Genomic DNA, 16,439 nt, shown 5'->3' with positions numbered 1-16,439 from the left:
TATATTTGCGCTGCTGCGTTATTTGCTTTTTTTACTTGTTTTTTAATTATCTGCAAATAATTTTCAAAACGAAAAGCGCTAATGGATTCTAACGATCCGAACAACAATGCGTCTTCATGAATATGATGTAAATAATGGAAATTACACGTCATAAAACTTATGTCATACAGTGGCACCTTTTCAATTATAAAACTTACAAGTAAATTTCTTGCAATTTTATTTTTTTTCTACAGCGATTTTGTCATCTAGCAAAATTCTTATTGCAAGAGACAATTTTAAAAAATGGCTGTATCTTTCTTTGGACAAAATAGATTCTAAAATAAATGGGCCATAATACAACAAAAAACTTCGCAATTCGGTAGCCTTAAAACGGTCTAACTCATCTAACGACCTAGATTTTCTGTTAAACTCGTATGGGCAGGACTTGTTTAAATTTTTAAACTCCGTGGACAATTGTGAAATTTTCCAGGAAGTCAAAGAATATTATTCACCTTTTTTTTTACCCAAGACTTTAAAAGTGTCCTGACAACTCCTAGGCATACCACACGTACAGGGTGGGCCATTTAAATTTGACCCATTTGGCAACCCTGTAACTTTTGACAGCGTCGACAGATCGTCAAATGTCATACCACGTTGGAAGCGTCAGTCGAAGACAATTGATACCATGGAACAATACACTCCAAAGGAACGCGCTCAAATTGTTCAGCTCTACATTGAAAATAAATTCTCAATTGTGTTAACCCAACGTGCGTTTCGTAAAATGAATAAAGTTAAAAGTGCTCCAGTTAAAAACACAATTAAGTCTTTGTACGCAAAATTTGTAAATACCGGTAATCTAAGTAATGCCAGTCATGTATCCAGGCAACGAACAAGACGTTCTAATGAAAATATCGAAGCTGTACGAGCCAGTATTGATGAGACTCCTACGACATCGACTTATCGACGATCTCAGCAATTTCTGATGCCTATTATTCGTGAAAATGTCATGGATAACTTCTGGTTTAACAGGACGGGGCAACTTGCCATACAGCTAGAGCAACAATCGATTTATTGCGAACATTGTTCCCTGGGCGGTTGATATCGAAAAGTGGTGATTTTGACTGGCCCCTAACATCACCAGATTTGACGGCACCAGACTTTTATTTGTGGGGTTATTTGAAATCCAAGGTATACGCTAATAAACCAAAAACCTTAAGTCAACTAAAAGACAACATTAGACGTGAAATAGCCGCCATATCGTCTGAAACATTGACCAAAGTCATGGAAAATGCTGAAAAAAGAATGCATTCGGCTGTCAGAGCTAAAGGTGCCCATTTACGTGATATCATTTTTAATAATAATTTGTAAAAAATCTCCTTGGACCAAAATAAATGATTTTTGGAATAAAAAAAAAATTGTCCACTTTTTTGGTTTTTGTTTTAAAAATCAAGTGGGTCAACTTTAAATGGCCCACCCTGTATATAACGCTATGCTCGCTAGGGGTACCTACCCTCATGTGTGGAAATCTGCCATAATTATCCCTATCTTAAAACCTAACAAGCCAACACACGAAATAACATCATTTAGACCTATTTCTTTACTCCCATGTTTAAGCAAGACCCTAGAAAAAATGTAAGCCAAAAGGTTAATGTGGTTTATTACTAAATAAAAACTTATCAGCCCCCACCAAACAGCTTTTAAAGAACAGCATAGCACTCTTGATTCCCTTCTGCATCTCCACCATTACGCATCGTATGCCCTTTTAACCAAAAATCATGTTACCATATTGGCAACTGATTTTGAAAAGGCTTTCGATCGAGTGGGAGTGCATACAGTATTGGATCAACTTTTCCGGTGGAGGGTAGGTCAAAAGACCTTTAACTTAGCGAAGGCTTTCATGTCCAACCGCTTTATTCGAGTAAGAGTTAACAACACTCTATCTAAATTCTATATTCTCCAGAATGGCATCCCACAAGGATCGCCCCTCTCTGTGGTATTGTTCATGATTGCCTTCCAGTCCTTAAATAACATAATATTAAGACATAAGAAAATTAAACAGTCAATTTATGCAGACGATGCCATAATTTTTAGCAAATGTAAGAATACTAATACACTAAATAATAAATTTAAAGAAGTCCTTAATGAAATCCAAATCTGGGGTAACACCTCCGGTGCGACCCTTGCTGTAAATAAATGTAAGGTTTTTCATATTTGGGACATTCTTTTTACAAATCGTACGGATTCGAGAAAATTTTTTTTTTTCATATCTCAGAATTGAATGAAAATTTTTTTTCAGCTTTTATGGAAGATTTTATTCGACACGTGTAAAAGGATTTTACTCAAAAAAAAATAGTTTTTCATTTATTTTTTGACAATTGATCAGCGACTCACATTTAAACAACACTGTAGCAAACTTAGGATTAAACTTATTAATAGACTTAACATTATTAAATTCTTAACATCTAAGCGATCTCTCATCCACCGGACCACACTAATACAAGCGACAAGGGCTTTGTTGCTGTCCACAATTGATTACGGCCTCCCCATCTACGGCTGGTGCGCGCCATCCAACTTAAGCAAAATCTTGCCTCCTTACCATGCTGCCGTCAGGCGCAGCATTGGCGCATTCCCAACTACCCCAACTAAATGCATCCTTGCCGAAGCAGGATTACCGGACATTAAAGACAGAGTCGCGCAAACTACCTTCAAATTAGTTCAAAAACATATGTGCTCATACAACTCTATTCTGCTGAAGGACTATGAAGTTGCCTTAAGGGGGGGTAAGGTTTTAAATAAAGGTTTAACTCTGTCGAGTTTTTTTTTTTTTGTTCATAATTTTGATTTCGCAATGACAAATTAACCGATTTTTTCCCAAAAAATTGTGTTTTTCACTTCAAAGTCTTCGAAAAAATTAAAAAATTGCAATTTTCAAAAACCCTTCACAGCGTTACCTGGGGCGAATTATTATCTAACGAATAAACTTTCATTTTTTGATTTCATATGATTCAGCACCGAGTTATGAGGGGCACCGCAATTTAACTTTTTTTGGCGACACGTCCGGACAATTGCTACCATTGCCATATTTTTAAATATTTTTTTGTAAAAATTTGATAAAACATTCTTCTAATGTCATACTTTAATATACCGTTGGTTGAATAAATAAATTTTAACTGTGTCGTCAGGAAAAAAATCACAAAAACATGGCTTTTTTCGCATGATTTGACCTTACTAAAACTAGTGTGACGGCCTAAAAAAATGGTGATTTTTGGGAATTTTTATAAAAAAAACTACTTGATCAATTCTTTTCAAATTTGCAGAATATATTTATACACGGTTTAAGAATGTATAGTGAAATTTTTAAAGAAAAAAGTTAAATATTTTTTATGTTATAGTCGATCTCCAACGGCGCTAAAAAAAGTGCCTTAACTGCTGCACTGATTCCGGCCCTCTCCGTGGACGAAATCAAAAAATGAAAAATTCTCGTTAAACTAGATAATATTTTCCATACTATAAACTACGATAAAAAAATATCAAAAAATGACAAAATGGCAGCGTTTAAAAAAAAAAATCGAATTTTAACCAAAATTTTGCCGAAATTCGATTTTTGATCGGATCAAAAAACCGATAGTTCATGGTACGTAGAACTATATAAAGAACATGTAAAAAAATTTGGTAGTGATCGGATCACTAGTTTTTGAGTTATCACTGCAGCAAATTTGGAAAATGCTGTTTCGAGAAAAACGCGTTTAAAGATAAAATGATCGTTTGCACTGTTATAAGAGCGGCTGCTCTTTAAATTGTTATAACTCAAGAACTATTTGAGATATCGATTTTAAATTTTAATATGTTATTTTTAAAGGTGTAATCTACCGAAATATGAAAAAAAATTTTTTGATTTTTTTAAAACTTCACACTAGTTGTGCCCCTTATAACACCGAAGAAAGTTCAAAGTCCAATCCACGATACGAAGATGCGTAATATATATAAAGAAACACAACATAGGATCGCCTTATCGTTGGAACAAAGTCATTCCACCCCCTCCGTGGAAATTACACTCCTTCGCCATTGACACAACACTCCATTTTTTTTTTTTTTTTTTTTTTTTAATTACGGTATTTAATTATCGGACCTTCTCTCAATGAGACTAACGACAAGTATTCAAATCTTAGCCTAATACATATAATTAATTAATTAAAATTAAGATTAAGTTTTTTTTTTGTGGTAAAACGGCCCTAGCTATTGTTGCTGGGTGGGGAGGTCTCTTCGCCGGACCCCACGGATCCCACGTTTAAATCCTTGTGAATATTTTCATTTCGTATGTACCACGGTGCACCCGTTATTGTTCTTAGTATTTTTGATTGGGCTCTCTGGATCACTTCTAGGTTAGCTCGGAGCCATACTTCCAAATTGGTTTGAGAACTACATTGTACAGAAGTACCTTGTACTCCAATTTAAGCGGAGAGCGAGCATTTATTAGCCAGTGTAGGCTTCTTGCTTTTAATTTTAGTTGTGTTCTCTTGGCTTCGATGTGCCTTCTCCAGGTAAGCCGTCTATCAAGGTGGACTCCAAGATACGTTACTTCCGTTGTTTGTGGAATATGGATGTTGTTCAGAGATGGTGGGGGGCAAGTTTGTCTATTAAGGGTAAAAGTAACGTGTTTGCACTTTTGCTCGTTAACCTTTATGCGCCAATCTGCTAGCCATTTCTCCAAAAGCCCGAGATGAGCTGATAGATTTTGCGTTGCTCTCGTGGGGCACTTAGATCGACTTAGAATGGCAGTATCATCAGCAAATGTTGAGGTTATTGTAAGGCCGGTTGTCGGAAGGTCTGCTGTGTAGATTAAATACAGCGTTGGTCCAAGCACGCTTCCTTGAGGTACTCCAGCTTCGATTGGATGGTAATCGGAGAGGAAATCTTTACACCGTACAGCGAAACTTCTATGCACAAGATATGACTCCAGTATTTTGTGGGTGTTCTGTGGTAGCAAATTTTGAATTTTATAAATCAAGCCGTCTAACCAAACGCGGTCGAAGGCCTGGGCGACATCCAGAAAGACTGCGGAACAGTACTCTCGACTTTCAAATGTATTTCGTATCTCTGCGGTTTTCGGTTCACTTGTTCAATGGTTCCGTGTTTCTCGCGGAAACCAAATTGGTGGCTTGGGATGGCATTATGGGACTGCAGGTGTTCTTTTATACGATTCAGCAGAAGCTTTTCAAATATTTTTGATAGGCACGGCAGAAGACTGATTGGCCTATATGATGAAGGCTGGGACTTGTCCTTTCCAGCTTTATGGATCATAGTGATAACGGACTTTTTCCATTGTTGTGGATAGTAGCCCCATTTCATCATGCTGTTGAATATGGTGGTAAGAAGATTTACTGCACAGCTTGGCAATTCCATAATCATTTTCGGGGAGATTAGATTTTCCTGAGCCTCGATCACTCTTGTCACTTCTCTTGGTTCGAATGCGATAGGCAGGGTAGCCTCTGGAGTGATGATTGTTGGGAGCACAAAGCTGTTTGTTGATGGAAGCGGTTTGAAGACGTTTTCCAGATGCGCAGCAAATACATTCGCCCTCTCTTCGTTGCTGCGAGCCCACTCTCCTGTTTGTGTGTGTAATGGCGATTCGCTTTCGGTTGGTGGACATATACCCGATTTAGCTTTCCACAGTGGATATCGTCTGCTGTTAGGGGAGAGATTCTGCAAATAGAAAAATTGAGATCGATTACTTTCATCTTCTAGGGCTGGGCGTAGAAGATAGTTGGCTGTTTTAAGCTGTTTTAAGTTTGAGGCAGGCGATCTGTGGGCTTGCCACTCCCTCCGAAGCCTTCTCTTATTGCGTAGCAGTTCGTTAATATGCCCAGAAGCTCGACTGTTGCTAAAATTAGAATTAAAATTACAAGCCGATATAGTAGGTGTGGAGCAGAGAACTGCAAAAATCACTATTTTCTTGATTTAATCATACGGGAACTTTTTCAATCAACTCAACTCACTGAACAAAACACAGGGATGAGTAAAAATCAACTCATTTTGCCGTACACGTCATTCTGATTATCTTGAGTCTTCGGTTCAAAATTTCTCACTCAATTCAACTCACTGAATAAAAAACAGTGATGAGTGAAAATCAACTCATTTTGCCGTACGCATCATTCCAATCAAAAAAACAAGCATGCTATGACTCATATTTCATTTTTGCAATTCATCATTAGTTGCACTTTGTCATTTGACTGATATGGAGGGTATCTGTTCGGAGCAGACAGCCAGCACCTAATTTTATGCACATAGGTGTAGGGAGTTAGGAGCCGCTCTTAAAGACTCTCTTATGTTTGTTATCTGCATTATCTATAATCATCAAAGCGACGGTATAAAGAAGCCGCGCTTTCGGCTTACCTCACCTCAGATCAAGCATCAACTCATCTCGCATACATTGTTCGCGCAAACATCAAAAAACGAAAAAACATAAAGGTTGCAACTCCAAAATAAACATACTTTAATTAACTTAACCTACTCGTGCGTTATTTAATTACAAGGGTGGCATATTGGTTGTCTTCCCCATAAACATTTTGGTGACCCCGACGTGATATTCGTTCACGTAAATTTCGTTTAAATCGGAGTCTGCAACTCAGTTTTCGTTCGTTTTAATTTCGCTTAAACATTTTGCCATTTGTCGTCGTTTGCGGGCATTCGGTCATAAACACACAAACGCGCATACAAAGTGCATTTAGCCGGGCGTTTGATTTTGTGCATTTCGAGCTGTTCTTTCGCTTTTGCTAATCGGGCAAAAACTGTGAACAAATAACAACAACAAAACAAAGTTCCCTAACCTTTCGGTGACGCTTGGTGCTGTAAATTTTCGCGCTTTAAACCACAGGGTGTTGTGTGCAAAGCAAACTCTATAAGAAATTACTTTTTGCTTTTTATTTTTTTTGTGAATTACTAAAATGCAAAATTCGGTGAACGATAGTCAGCCCCAAAATGGCCCAAGTGAAATTGAATTTTTTCGGGCCAAAGTGCAATCCATTTTGCGGCAAGTCAACGCGCTCAAAAATTATTTAGTGGCCAACAATATCGACCAATTCGACGAAGCCGATATTCATGCGCGGTTAAAGTGGATCGAGGCACAGAACTTGGCGTTTGATTCCGCCCAGACAGCGCTGGAGAGGCTGGACTTTGCCGAGCTTACGGGCGACACAAGGATGGAGTTTTCAGGAGTCGTAATGGATGTGGAGGCTAAGCTTAATCGAGGCTTGGCGGCTCAGCGAAAATTGCAATTTGCTGGAGCCACAGCTGCCAATTCGACAAGTTTTGAATTAACAAATAATCCAGATTTTTCGTTGCGGTCTAGGAAGCCTCGATTACCAGCGTTAGAGATTGCGCGGTTTTATGGATCCTACTCCGATTGGCCGGACTTTTTCGCCACCTTCAGCACGGTGATCGGAAATAATGAGGAGCTGACTGGAATCGAAAAATTGCAATATTTACGGTCTAGTTTAGGCGGCGTGGCTCTGGAGACCATACGCTCGCTAGAGCCTTCGAACCAAAATTATGAAAAGGCTTTGCATTTGTTAATAAATCGCTTTGATAATAAAGTTCTGCATTTTCAGGCACACGTGAAGGCGATATTTGGGTTGAAGGGTGTCGAGGAGGGATCAGCAACGGGTCTTCGGGAGCTCAGCGACTTCATAAATTCACATCTTCGAGCAATACGGACCTTGGCCAGTGTGGAACAAATTTTAGACGGATTTCTTATTCACATCGTCGCTCACAAGCTGGACCAGAGGACTCTAGAAAGATGGGAAGAGACCTTGCCCATCGCTGAGCTTCCAGCATGGACTGCCATGGAGTCGTTTCTGGAGAAGAGGTGCAGGATGATGGAGAACCTGGATCAAGCCTTGGTAATCCAAACACCAGGCCAACAGGTGGGAAAAAACTTGCACAGATATCACTCAAATGCAATTCTTGCCTCTGCTACGACCCTAAATTCTACTGTATGCCTGTTTTGCAATAGTAAGGACCATTTCCTGCCGAAATGTTCGCGATTTTTAAATTTGAGTCCAAATATTCGATACAGAGAAGCAAAGAAGGTGCACCTTTGCCTAAATTGTTTGCGCAAGGGACATAGTTTGCAACAATGTAAAGCTTCGCATTGCAGACATTGTCGGATGAGGCACCACTCATTATTGCACATGGCCTCGGATCCCTCAAGTTCGAACTCAATGGCGTCTCCATCATCCGACCCACTCCTGAGCTCTCAGACAGTACCTTCCGCTTCATCTGCATTAGTTTCGCGCTCACATTCGCATTCTAATCAACATTTGGCAAACCCTCCACCCAGTGCCTCAAATAATATGCCGACGGAATACGTGTTGCTTCCAACTGCCATAGTTTATGTTAAAAACAGAGTTGGTGCTCTCATGCCTTGCCGAGCCATTCTAGATTCGGGTTCCCAATTAAATTTCATTACTTCGCGCCTAGCTAGCCAGCTTAATTTGAAGCACAGGCGATCGCTCACACTCGTTTCTGGAATCGGAGAATCTTCCATGAGCGCTGATAGGGCAGTTGATATTCTAGCGCAGTCACGGGATGCAGGCTATCGTGCAGCATTCACAGCTGTAGTGACTCATAGTATCACTGACTATCAGCCTCATTTTGACATAAATGCAGCAGGATGGAGAATTCCAAAGAACATTTCGCTCGCGGATCCTCATTTTAACGATTCACAACGTATTGACCTCTTAATTGGAGCTGGTCTGTTCTTTGAAATAATTACTATGGGGCAAATTCATTTGGAAAACAACTTGCCAACACTGCAGAACACCAAGCTTGGTTGGATCGTTTCTGGAGGGATGTCAAGCATTCCAAATCATAAGTCTGTCTTAGCTGCCGTTATTAAGGATCCAGTCAATCATTCTGATGATGAAACGCTTACTGCTATTGTAAAACGATTTTGGGAAATAGAAGACGTTAGCTCAGCGAAGCCAGTTGTGTTGCCTGAGGACTTGCGGTGCGAACAACTTTTTAAGGAAAACTGCACTAGGCTTGAGAATGGTCAATACTCTGTTCGCCTCTTGTCCGCTTCAGGATTCGAATCTTTAGGTGATTCCTATTGCCTGGCTCGTCGTCGTTTCAAGAGTTTGGAAGCTAAGCTAGATAGAAACCCAGCCCTGAAGGTTCAGTATTCGTCCTTTCTAAAGGAGTATATAAACTTAGGACACATGTCCCTCGCAGCAAAGGATCCAACGGTACCGCAATTTTTCTTGCCTCACCATTGTGTACATAAGCATGAGAGCACGAGCACAAAGCTTCGTGTCGTCTTTGATGGGTCTGCTAAAACGACTTCTGGTACGTCCTTGAATGACTTACTTCTCGCAGGGCCGACCATTCAGCAAAAAATCTTTAACATATTGCTTCGCTTCAGATTCTTTAAAGTAGCTCTTTGTGGAGACATCTGCAAGATGTACCGCTGCGTACGTGTTTCGTACCCGGATGATTTTTTGCAGTGCATCGTTTGGCGAGAAAATTCATCGGATGAGTTGAGTGTTTACAAGCTAAACACGGTGACCTATGGAACAAAGCCAGCTGCCTTCTTGGCTATAAGAGCCATGCATCAGCTCTCTTATGATGAAGAGGAATCATTTCCAATTGGAGCAGAGATTGTTCGTAGAGATTTCTATGTCGATGATTTAATTTCTGGGGGCGAAACGATTGAAGAGGTGAGAGAAATTCGTCGTCAGGTAAAGAGTCTATTGTCGCGAGGACACTTTCCAATCCGCAAATGGTGTTCGAATGAGTCAACTGCCCTCGAAGGAGAGTCGGACTGCGATAAAGAGCAGCTTATTAAATTTCACGATGGATCAGATATCGCCAAGGCATTGGGGCTAGCTTGGGACCCTTCTTCTGATCAGTTCCTGTTCAATTTTTCTCAGATATCGTCAGGTCATAGAGTCACCAAACGGATCGCATTGTCAACTATAGCCAAATTTTATGATCCTCTCGGGTTAATAACGCCAATCGTTACCAAATCTAAAATCTTCTTGCAATCTCTATGGAAGTCTAATGTGGATTGGGATGACGCATTGCCAGAGCCCATTCTTTCGTCATGGGGGGAGTTGACCTCTCAGTTGTCGATCGTCCAGAACTTGAAATTTCCACGATTCGTAGCGCGTCCGCAAGCGACCATCCAGTTGCATGGATTCTGTGATGCTAGCACAGCAGCTTATGGAGCTTGCCTATATTTGCGGTCGGAGGACAATGAAGGCACAAGAGCCTATCTACTCTGCGCCAAGTCGAGAGTAGCCCCGTTGAAGGCCTTAACAGTTCCAAGATTGGAACTTTCAGCAGCACTTTTATTGGCAGAGCTTATCGTAAGCGTCAAGGAAACCATAGATCTCGATTGCGCCTTTCATTGCTGGTCTGACTCGTCTATCGTGTTGGCGTGGATTAGGCAGCCTCCTAGGGAGTTCAACGTGTTTGTATCCAACCGAATCGCAAAAATTCAGGAGATGACGAAAGGAATGTCTTGGCATCATGTTCCAACCAACCTCAATCCGGCGGATGTCGTGTCGCGAGGCTGTACCCCTAAAGAATTGCTGGAGCATTCTCTTTGGGCTAATGGACCTCCATTTCTTTTGCAGAACTCATCGGAATGGCCTTCCTTGCTTGATGTAGCAAAGGATCTTCCAGAGCGTCGTGCCGCGACTCTAATTGGAACCGTGTGCGTTGACATTTCTGTTAACTGCAAATTCCTTAACACGTTTGATAAGTTGCAGCGTGTATTTGCGTACGTGTATCGATTTATTTCGAATTGCAGGTCCAAGCCTCTACTCTCAAATAGCCATCTTTCCGTTGAGGAGATCAACTCGGGGACCGTACTTCTTCTAAGGAGCATCCAGCAGATTCACTTAGCCAAGGAGTATGGAGTTCTTAGCCAGAGCAAGCCGTGTCCACAGAAGAGCAAACTGATTTCGCTGAGGCCAATTCTTGGCACCGATAGATTACTTCGCGTTGGTGGAAGACTTCAAAACGCAAACTTGGACTATGATACGAAGCATCCGATATTGCTTCCCAAGGACCATCCAGTCACCAAAGCAATTATCGTGTATTTTCATAAAAAATACATGCACGCAGGATCGCAGGCGTTGCTTGCCACATTACGACAAAGATATTGGCCGATTGGAGGTCGGAAGTTCGTGGCTAGCGTCATCAACAAATGCGTTAGATGCTTTCGGATGAGGCCTGTGACTTGGGAGCACGTCATGGGTAATCTTCCAGCGAATCGAGTTCAACCTAACCCAGCATTTCATACGACAGGAGTCGACTATTGTGGGCCATTCTATCATAAAGCAGAGTCCCGGAACAAGGCACCGCACAAGTGCTACATCGCCGTCTTTGTCTGCTTTTCCACGAAGGCCGCTCACTTGGAAGTCGTCCAGGACCTCACAACAGATTCCTTCATAGCAGCTCTGAGAAGGTTCATCAGCCTTAGAGGCAGTCCGCGAACTATCTGGAGTGATAATGCGACCAACTTTGTCGGCGCCAAGAGCGAGTTAGGCGAACTGAAGGAATTATTTTTGAGCGAGCAACATATAGCTTCGATAGCTTCTTCGTGCCTAGCGGACGGGATAGATTGGAAGTTCATACCTCCGCGTGCTCCACACTTTGGTGGCCTATGGGAGGCCGCTGTCAAATCGGCCAAGTTTCACTTCTACAGAGTCGTCGGTCCATCCATCTTATCCCTCGATGAATTAAGAACTCTTGCTTATGAGATTTCTGCTATCCTTAACTCACGTCCCCTCTGTCCAATTTCAGAAAGCGCTGAAAGCCTCGAGGTGCTAACGCCGGCGCATTTCTTAAAGGGTTCCAGCTACACCAAATTTCCTGAGCCGGATGTCACGCATCTCCTTCAAGGCCGCCTCAGCAGATGGCAAATTGTGACCCAAATGCAGCAACTATTCTGGAGAAGGTGGAGCAGCGAGTATTTATCACTTCTTCAGGAAAGGAGCAAATGGCGTTCCGAAGGATCTAACATCAAGATCGGAAGCATCGTGTTGCTGAAGGAGGACAACATTCCATCATTGAAATGGCCACTTGGACGAGTTGAGGAAGTCATTCCCGGCGAGGACGGCGTCGTCAGAGTAGTTATGGTCCGTACAGCTACGGGCATCATCAAGAGAGCCGTCGCCAAACTGGCCGTTCTGCCCGTCGATTCCCAACAAGTTGGAACCGTGCCTCTTCCAACGGGGGGAGTATGTTCGGAGCAGACAGCCAGCACCTAATTTTATGCACATAGGTGTAGGGAGTTAGGAGCCGCTCTTAAAGACTCTCTTATGTTTGTTATCTGCATTATCTATAATCATCAAAGCGACGGTATAAAGAAGCCGCGCTTTCGGCTTACCTCACCTCAGATCAAGCATCAACTCATCTCGCATACATTGTTCGCGCAAACATCAAAAAACGAAAAAACATAAAGGTTGCAACTCCAAAATAAACATACTTTAATTAACTTAACCTACTCGTGCGTTATTTAATTACAAGGGTGGCATATTGGTTGTCTTCCCCATAAACAGTATCATTGAAAAAATTCGCGCAAATGAATACCAATTGGCTGCCCGACATAAGGGTAAAAGCAATATTTGGAGCATATTGAGAGAAATTGTTAAGGAGGATGGCGTTGTTCTGGATGGTTTTTTATATTGCCAATCTTGTCATAATCTGGTGAAATACTCACCGAAGCAAACATCAAATTTAAGCCGACACAAATGTTGCAAGTTGCTTAAAGAGTCAAAATTGTTGACTGCAGCGAAACCAGAAGACAAGAAAGATGCTATTGACGCATGTGTGGAATGGGTGACACAGGATTGCCAACCCTTTTCAGCAATCAATGGCAACGGATTTAGGAGCATGGCAAAGTTTCTAGTCAATATTGGTGGAAGGTATAAGGAAGGAGTTGATCTTGATGACCTGCTGCCAGATGCAACAACGGTGTCTCGAGCTACGCAAAAGTTGGCGGATGAGAAAAAAAAAATTATTAAAGATGAGATAGCCGAAGTTGCTAATAGTGGTGGAGCAACTGCCACAGTTGACTTGTGGACGGACAGTTACGTTCATCGCAACTTTCTTGGTGTCACCTTGCACTACCAAAAAGATTTTAAATTGGTAGATCTCATCTTAGGTGTTAAGTCAATGGACTTCGAGCGTTCAACTAGCACAAATGTTTTAAACAAGTTGAACACTTTGTTTGCTGAATTCGGCATAAATAATTTGGACCAAATGAAGTTCGTCACCGATCGAGGCACAAATATCGTCAAGGCTTTGCAGAATAATATTAGGTTAAACTGCAGCAGCCATTTGCTTGCAAACGTTTTGGAGAATGCGTTTAAGGAATCTAACGAAGTTGCTGAATTGGTAGAGATGTGCAAAAAAATTGTCAAATATTTTAAGAAAGCTAATTTCCAGCATCATCTACAAACATCTTTAAAAAATCAATGCCCAACAAGATGGAATTCGAATTTCACAATGTTTAAGTCTATTGTGGACAATTGGTTCAACATAAATGAAATTCTAAAAGAAAAACAAGAAAGCCAACGATTGTTGCTTATAAACATATCAACGCTAAATCAATTGGTAGACTTATGTAGCGATTTCGAGATAATTTTTAAGAAGCTTCAATTCTGCAGTTCTCCATCCCTGTGCTTTGTGATACCGTCAATTGAAAAAATGCGGCATATTTGCTCGCCACAAGAGGAAGATGTACCGGCACTGGTAACATTAAAAGAAAAGATTTCTAATAATGTTGAGAAAATTTGGATTCCAAACATTTGTGTGTGGCATAAAGCTGCTTGTTTTTTGTTTCCACCTGCGTTACAAATGCAGCCTAACGACAAAGACGCAATACAAAAATTTTGCATATCACAAATTAAGTACTTGGACGTTCCATCGACTAGTTCTGCTCAAATTAGCCCAAGCACACAAAACGGCGATTTTTTTTCAGAAATTTCATTTGAAAGCTCAACTTATTCAACAAGTTCACAAGCAGACAAGGAGAGTTTTTCTTTTTTTTCCCCAACCTTATTAAAAAGTCGACACCGAATAGCTTCAAAACACCTGAAGATGAGCTGGAAAGCTATTGCAAAGAAATGGTTTATATAGGAGATGATTTTGATGTTTTAAAGTGGTGGAAGGATAAAGAGCAGACATATCCCAGACTTTCGAAATTCGCACTTAATGTCCACTCAATGTCGGCAAGTAGTGCTGCTGCAGAGCGCGGATTTTCTTTGGCTGGAAACGTAATTACCGAAAAGAGGAACCGTCTTTGCCCAAAATCTGTTGACAACATTATTTTTTTAAACTCATATTATAAAGCATTTGAACATTAATTCTTTTTTTCGATTTTTTAATTTTCTTTAGTATGTAAACAGTGGCGGATTTACCGAGTAGGCAACATAGGCAGCTGCCTAGGGCGGCAAATTTTTAGGGGCGGCAAATTTCGACTGTTAACACTACATAAAATACTACTTTTGAAAATAAGGCTTTGTTGTGTAAAAAAAATCATACGAGTTGATTTTTGTGAGTTGAGTGCTATTCTTGTTCAAAAAAATGATTGTTGAACCGAATTAGTAGCGCCCGAAATCATTGTCCTGAACACGAGCCGAACGATTTGGAGTGAAACAAAAAATCGCTCAGACCCGAGTTGATTTAAAATCTACAACGAAAATGTGAGCGCATGCTAGTTTGATCGGCTGATCCGAACAGTGTGATTATTCGGCTGTTGAGCGCGTACGATTTTTTTTTCATTCAGCCGAAGCCGTTCTCTGGTGTGGAGTGTTGAGCAGCTAGTGACATAACAGACACTAGTGCTTCGACTGAGCTATCAATCTCTTCTTTTTGGTACATGTTTGGGAAGCCATCAATATGGGTACTTACATACTTTCTGTATTTAAGCCAATCTGTTTTACTGGAAGTTAGGAGATGTGTTTGTTTAAAAAGCTGTGGATGGTCGTAGAGAAAAATTAAAATGGGGGAGTGATCCGATGAAAGATCTGATAAGTGTTCCACATGAACATGTCCTCTAGGCACTCTTCTTGTGACGGCAAAATCCATCAGGTCAGGCTTCTTGTTAGGATCTGTTGGCCAATATGTAGGCTTACCTGGAGAGATAATGTCAAGCTTGTTTCTTGGTGTTATTATGGCGTTATACAGCTGTCTTCCTTTCGGATTGGTGAGTCGAGAGCCCCAATGGGGGTGTTTCGCATTGTAATCACCAGCCGCTATAAAACGGTCACCTAATAGGCTAAAGAACTGTACAAATTCATCTTCGGAAATGGAAGAGCGTGGTGGGCAGTATACAGCGGATAGGTTTAAGAAACCGCTTTGGGTATCGATCTGTATTGATGTAGCTTGAAAAAAGGTTGTTGCGAATGATGGCAACTCATAATGCCTAATGCGTTTCTTGATCAGTATGCCAGTGCCGCCATGTGCCTTACCATCAGGATGGTTGGTTTTATAAAATGAATAGCCATTTAGGTGAAAGTAGTTTTTGTTAGTTAGGTGAGTCTCTGATATAAGCATGGCGTCAATGTCATACTGATCTAGGAACTGCAAGAGCTCATATTTGTGCTGAGAAATGCCATTCGCATTCCAGAAACATATTTTTAGGGTACCCATCTAAACCGATTTTTGTTTAATTAATAGCTCCAAAAGGAGATTTTGAGAGCGCATAAGTTCCTGCAGCGTTTGCTGTATTGCTACCATTGTGTTGGTTATAGTTACCAACATTGCTTCTACGCCATTAGGCAGTTGTGTATTTGCATTCGCATGTTGGCCAGTAGTTTCTGGAGTCTGGTTCAATATTTGTTGCCGCACTGTATCAGCAGTGGTTTGCTGAACTGTCACCTTAGATACTGTGGCGTTCGCCCCGTTGTTGTTACTTAAAGCCTGTGCAAAAGAGACTCCCGGGGTCGTGGTCGTTGATATAAATGGAGAACTGTTTCGGGTTACAGGATTTCGAGCTGCAGTTATGTGTTGGCCTAGTCGACTTTTCAACTCTTTGTAGACAGGACAACCTCTGTAATTTGCAGTGTGGTTTCCCCCACAATTACTACATTTTATTGCAGAATGGTTATCCTTATTTAATGGGCAGGCCTCAGTTGAGTGTGCATCTCCGCAGGCAACGCAGACTGCACGTAGAGTGAAGTAAGTCTTCGTATGACCGTATTCCTGACAATTCATACATTGCACAGGCCCATTCCGCTTGTGGGGCTCATCCACGGTGATCCTACGGTGCAGCAGATATTGAAGCTTGTAAATTGGGTGGACTTCATTATTTTTTAGTTTCAAAATTTCCGGCTCCAACTCTACCTTGAACATTGGCTGTGGAACTTTGTTTTTATTTAATATATTCATAGCCTGTTTGACATTAAAGCCCTTTTCTTTAAGTCCAGCTATTATCTCATAAGTAG

At 41.0% G+C, this 16,439-nt stretch overlaps 1 protein-coding gene across 1 annotated transcript; it reads left to right on the top strand.

Annotated features, from left to right (window-relative positions):
• Positions 1-8,753: 8,753 nt before the first annotated feature.
• LOC122319875 lies at positions 8,754-12,257 on the top strand. The gene is made up of 2 exons (XM_043207669.1): positions 8,754-9,178; positions 9,401-12,257. Exons 1-2 carry the CDS (start codon positions 8,754-8,756, stop codon positions 12,255-12,257), a joined length of 3,282 nt encoding a protein of 1,093 aa, XP_043063604.1.
• Positions 12,258-16,439: the final 4,182 nt, after the last annotated feature.

This window comes from Drosophila ficusphila, unplaced genomic scaffold (assembly GCF_018152265.1).
Source record: "Drosophila ficusphila isolate 14025-0441.05 unplaced genomic scaffold, ASM1815226v1 contig_266, whole genome shotgun sequence".
Classification (NCBI taxonomy): Eukaryota; Metazoa; Arthropoda; class Insecta; order Diptera; family Drosophilidae; genus Drosophila; species Drosophila ficusphila.
This window is presented reverse-complemented; position numbering and strand designations above follow the sequence as displayed.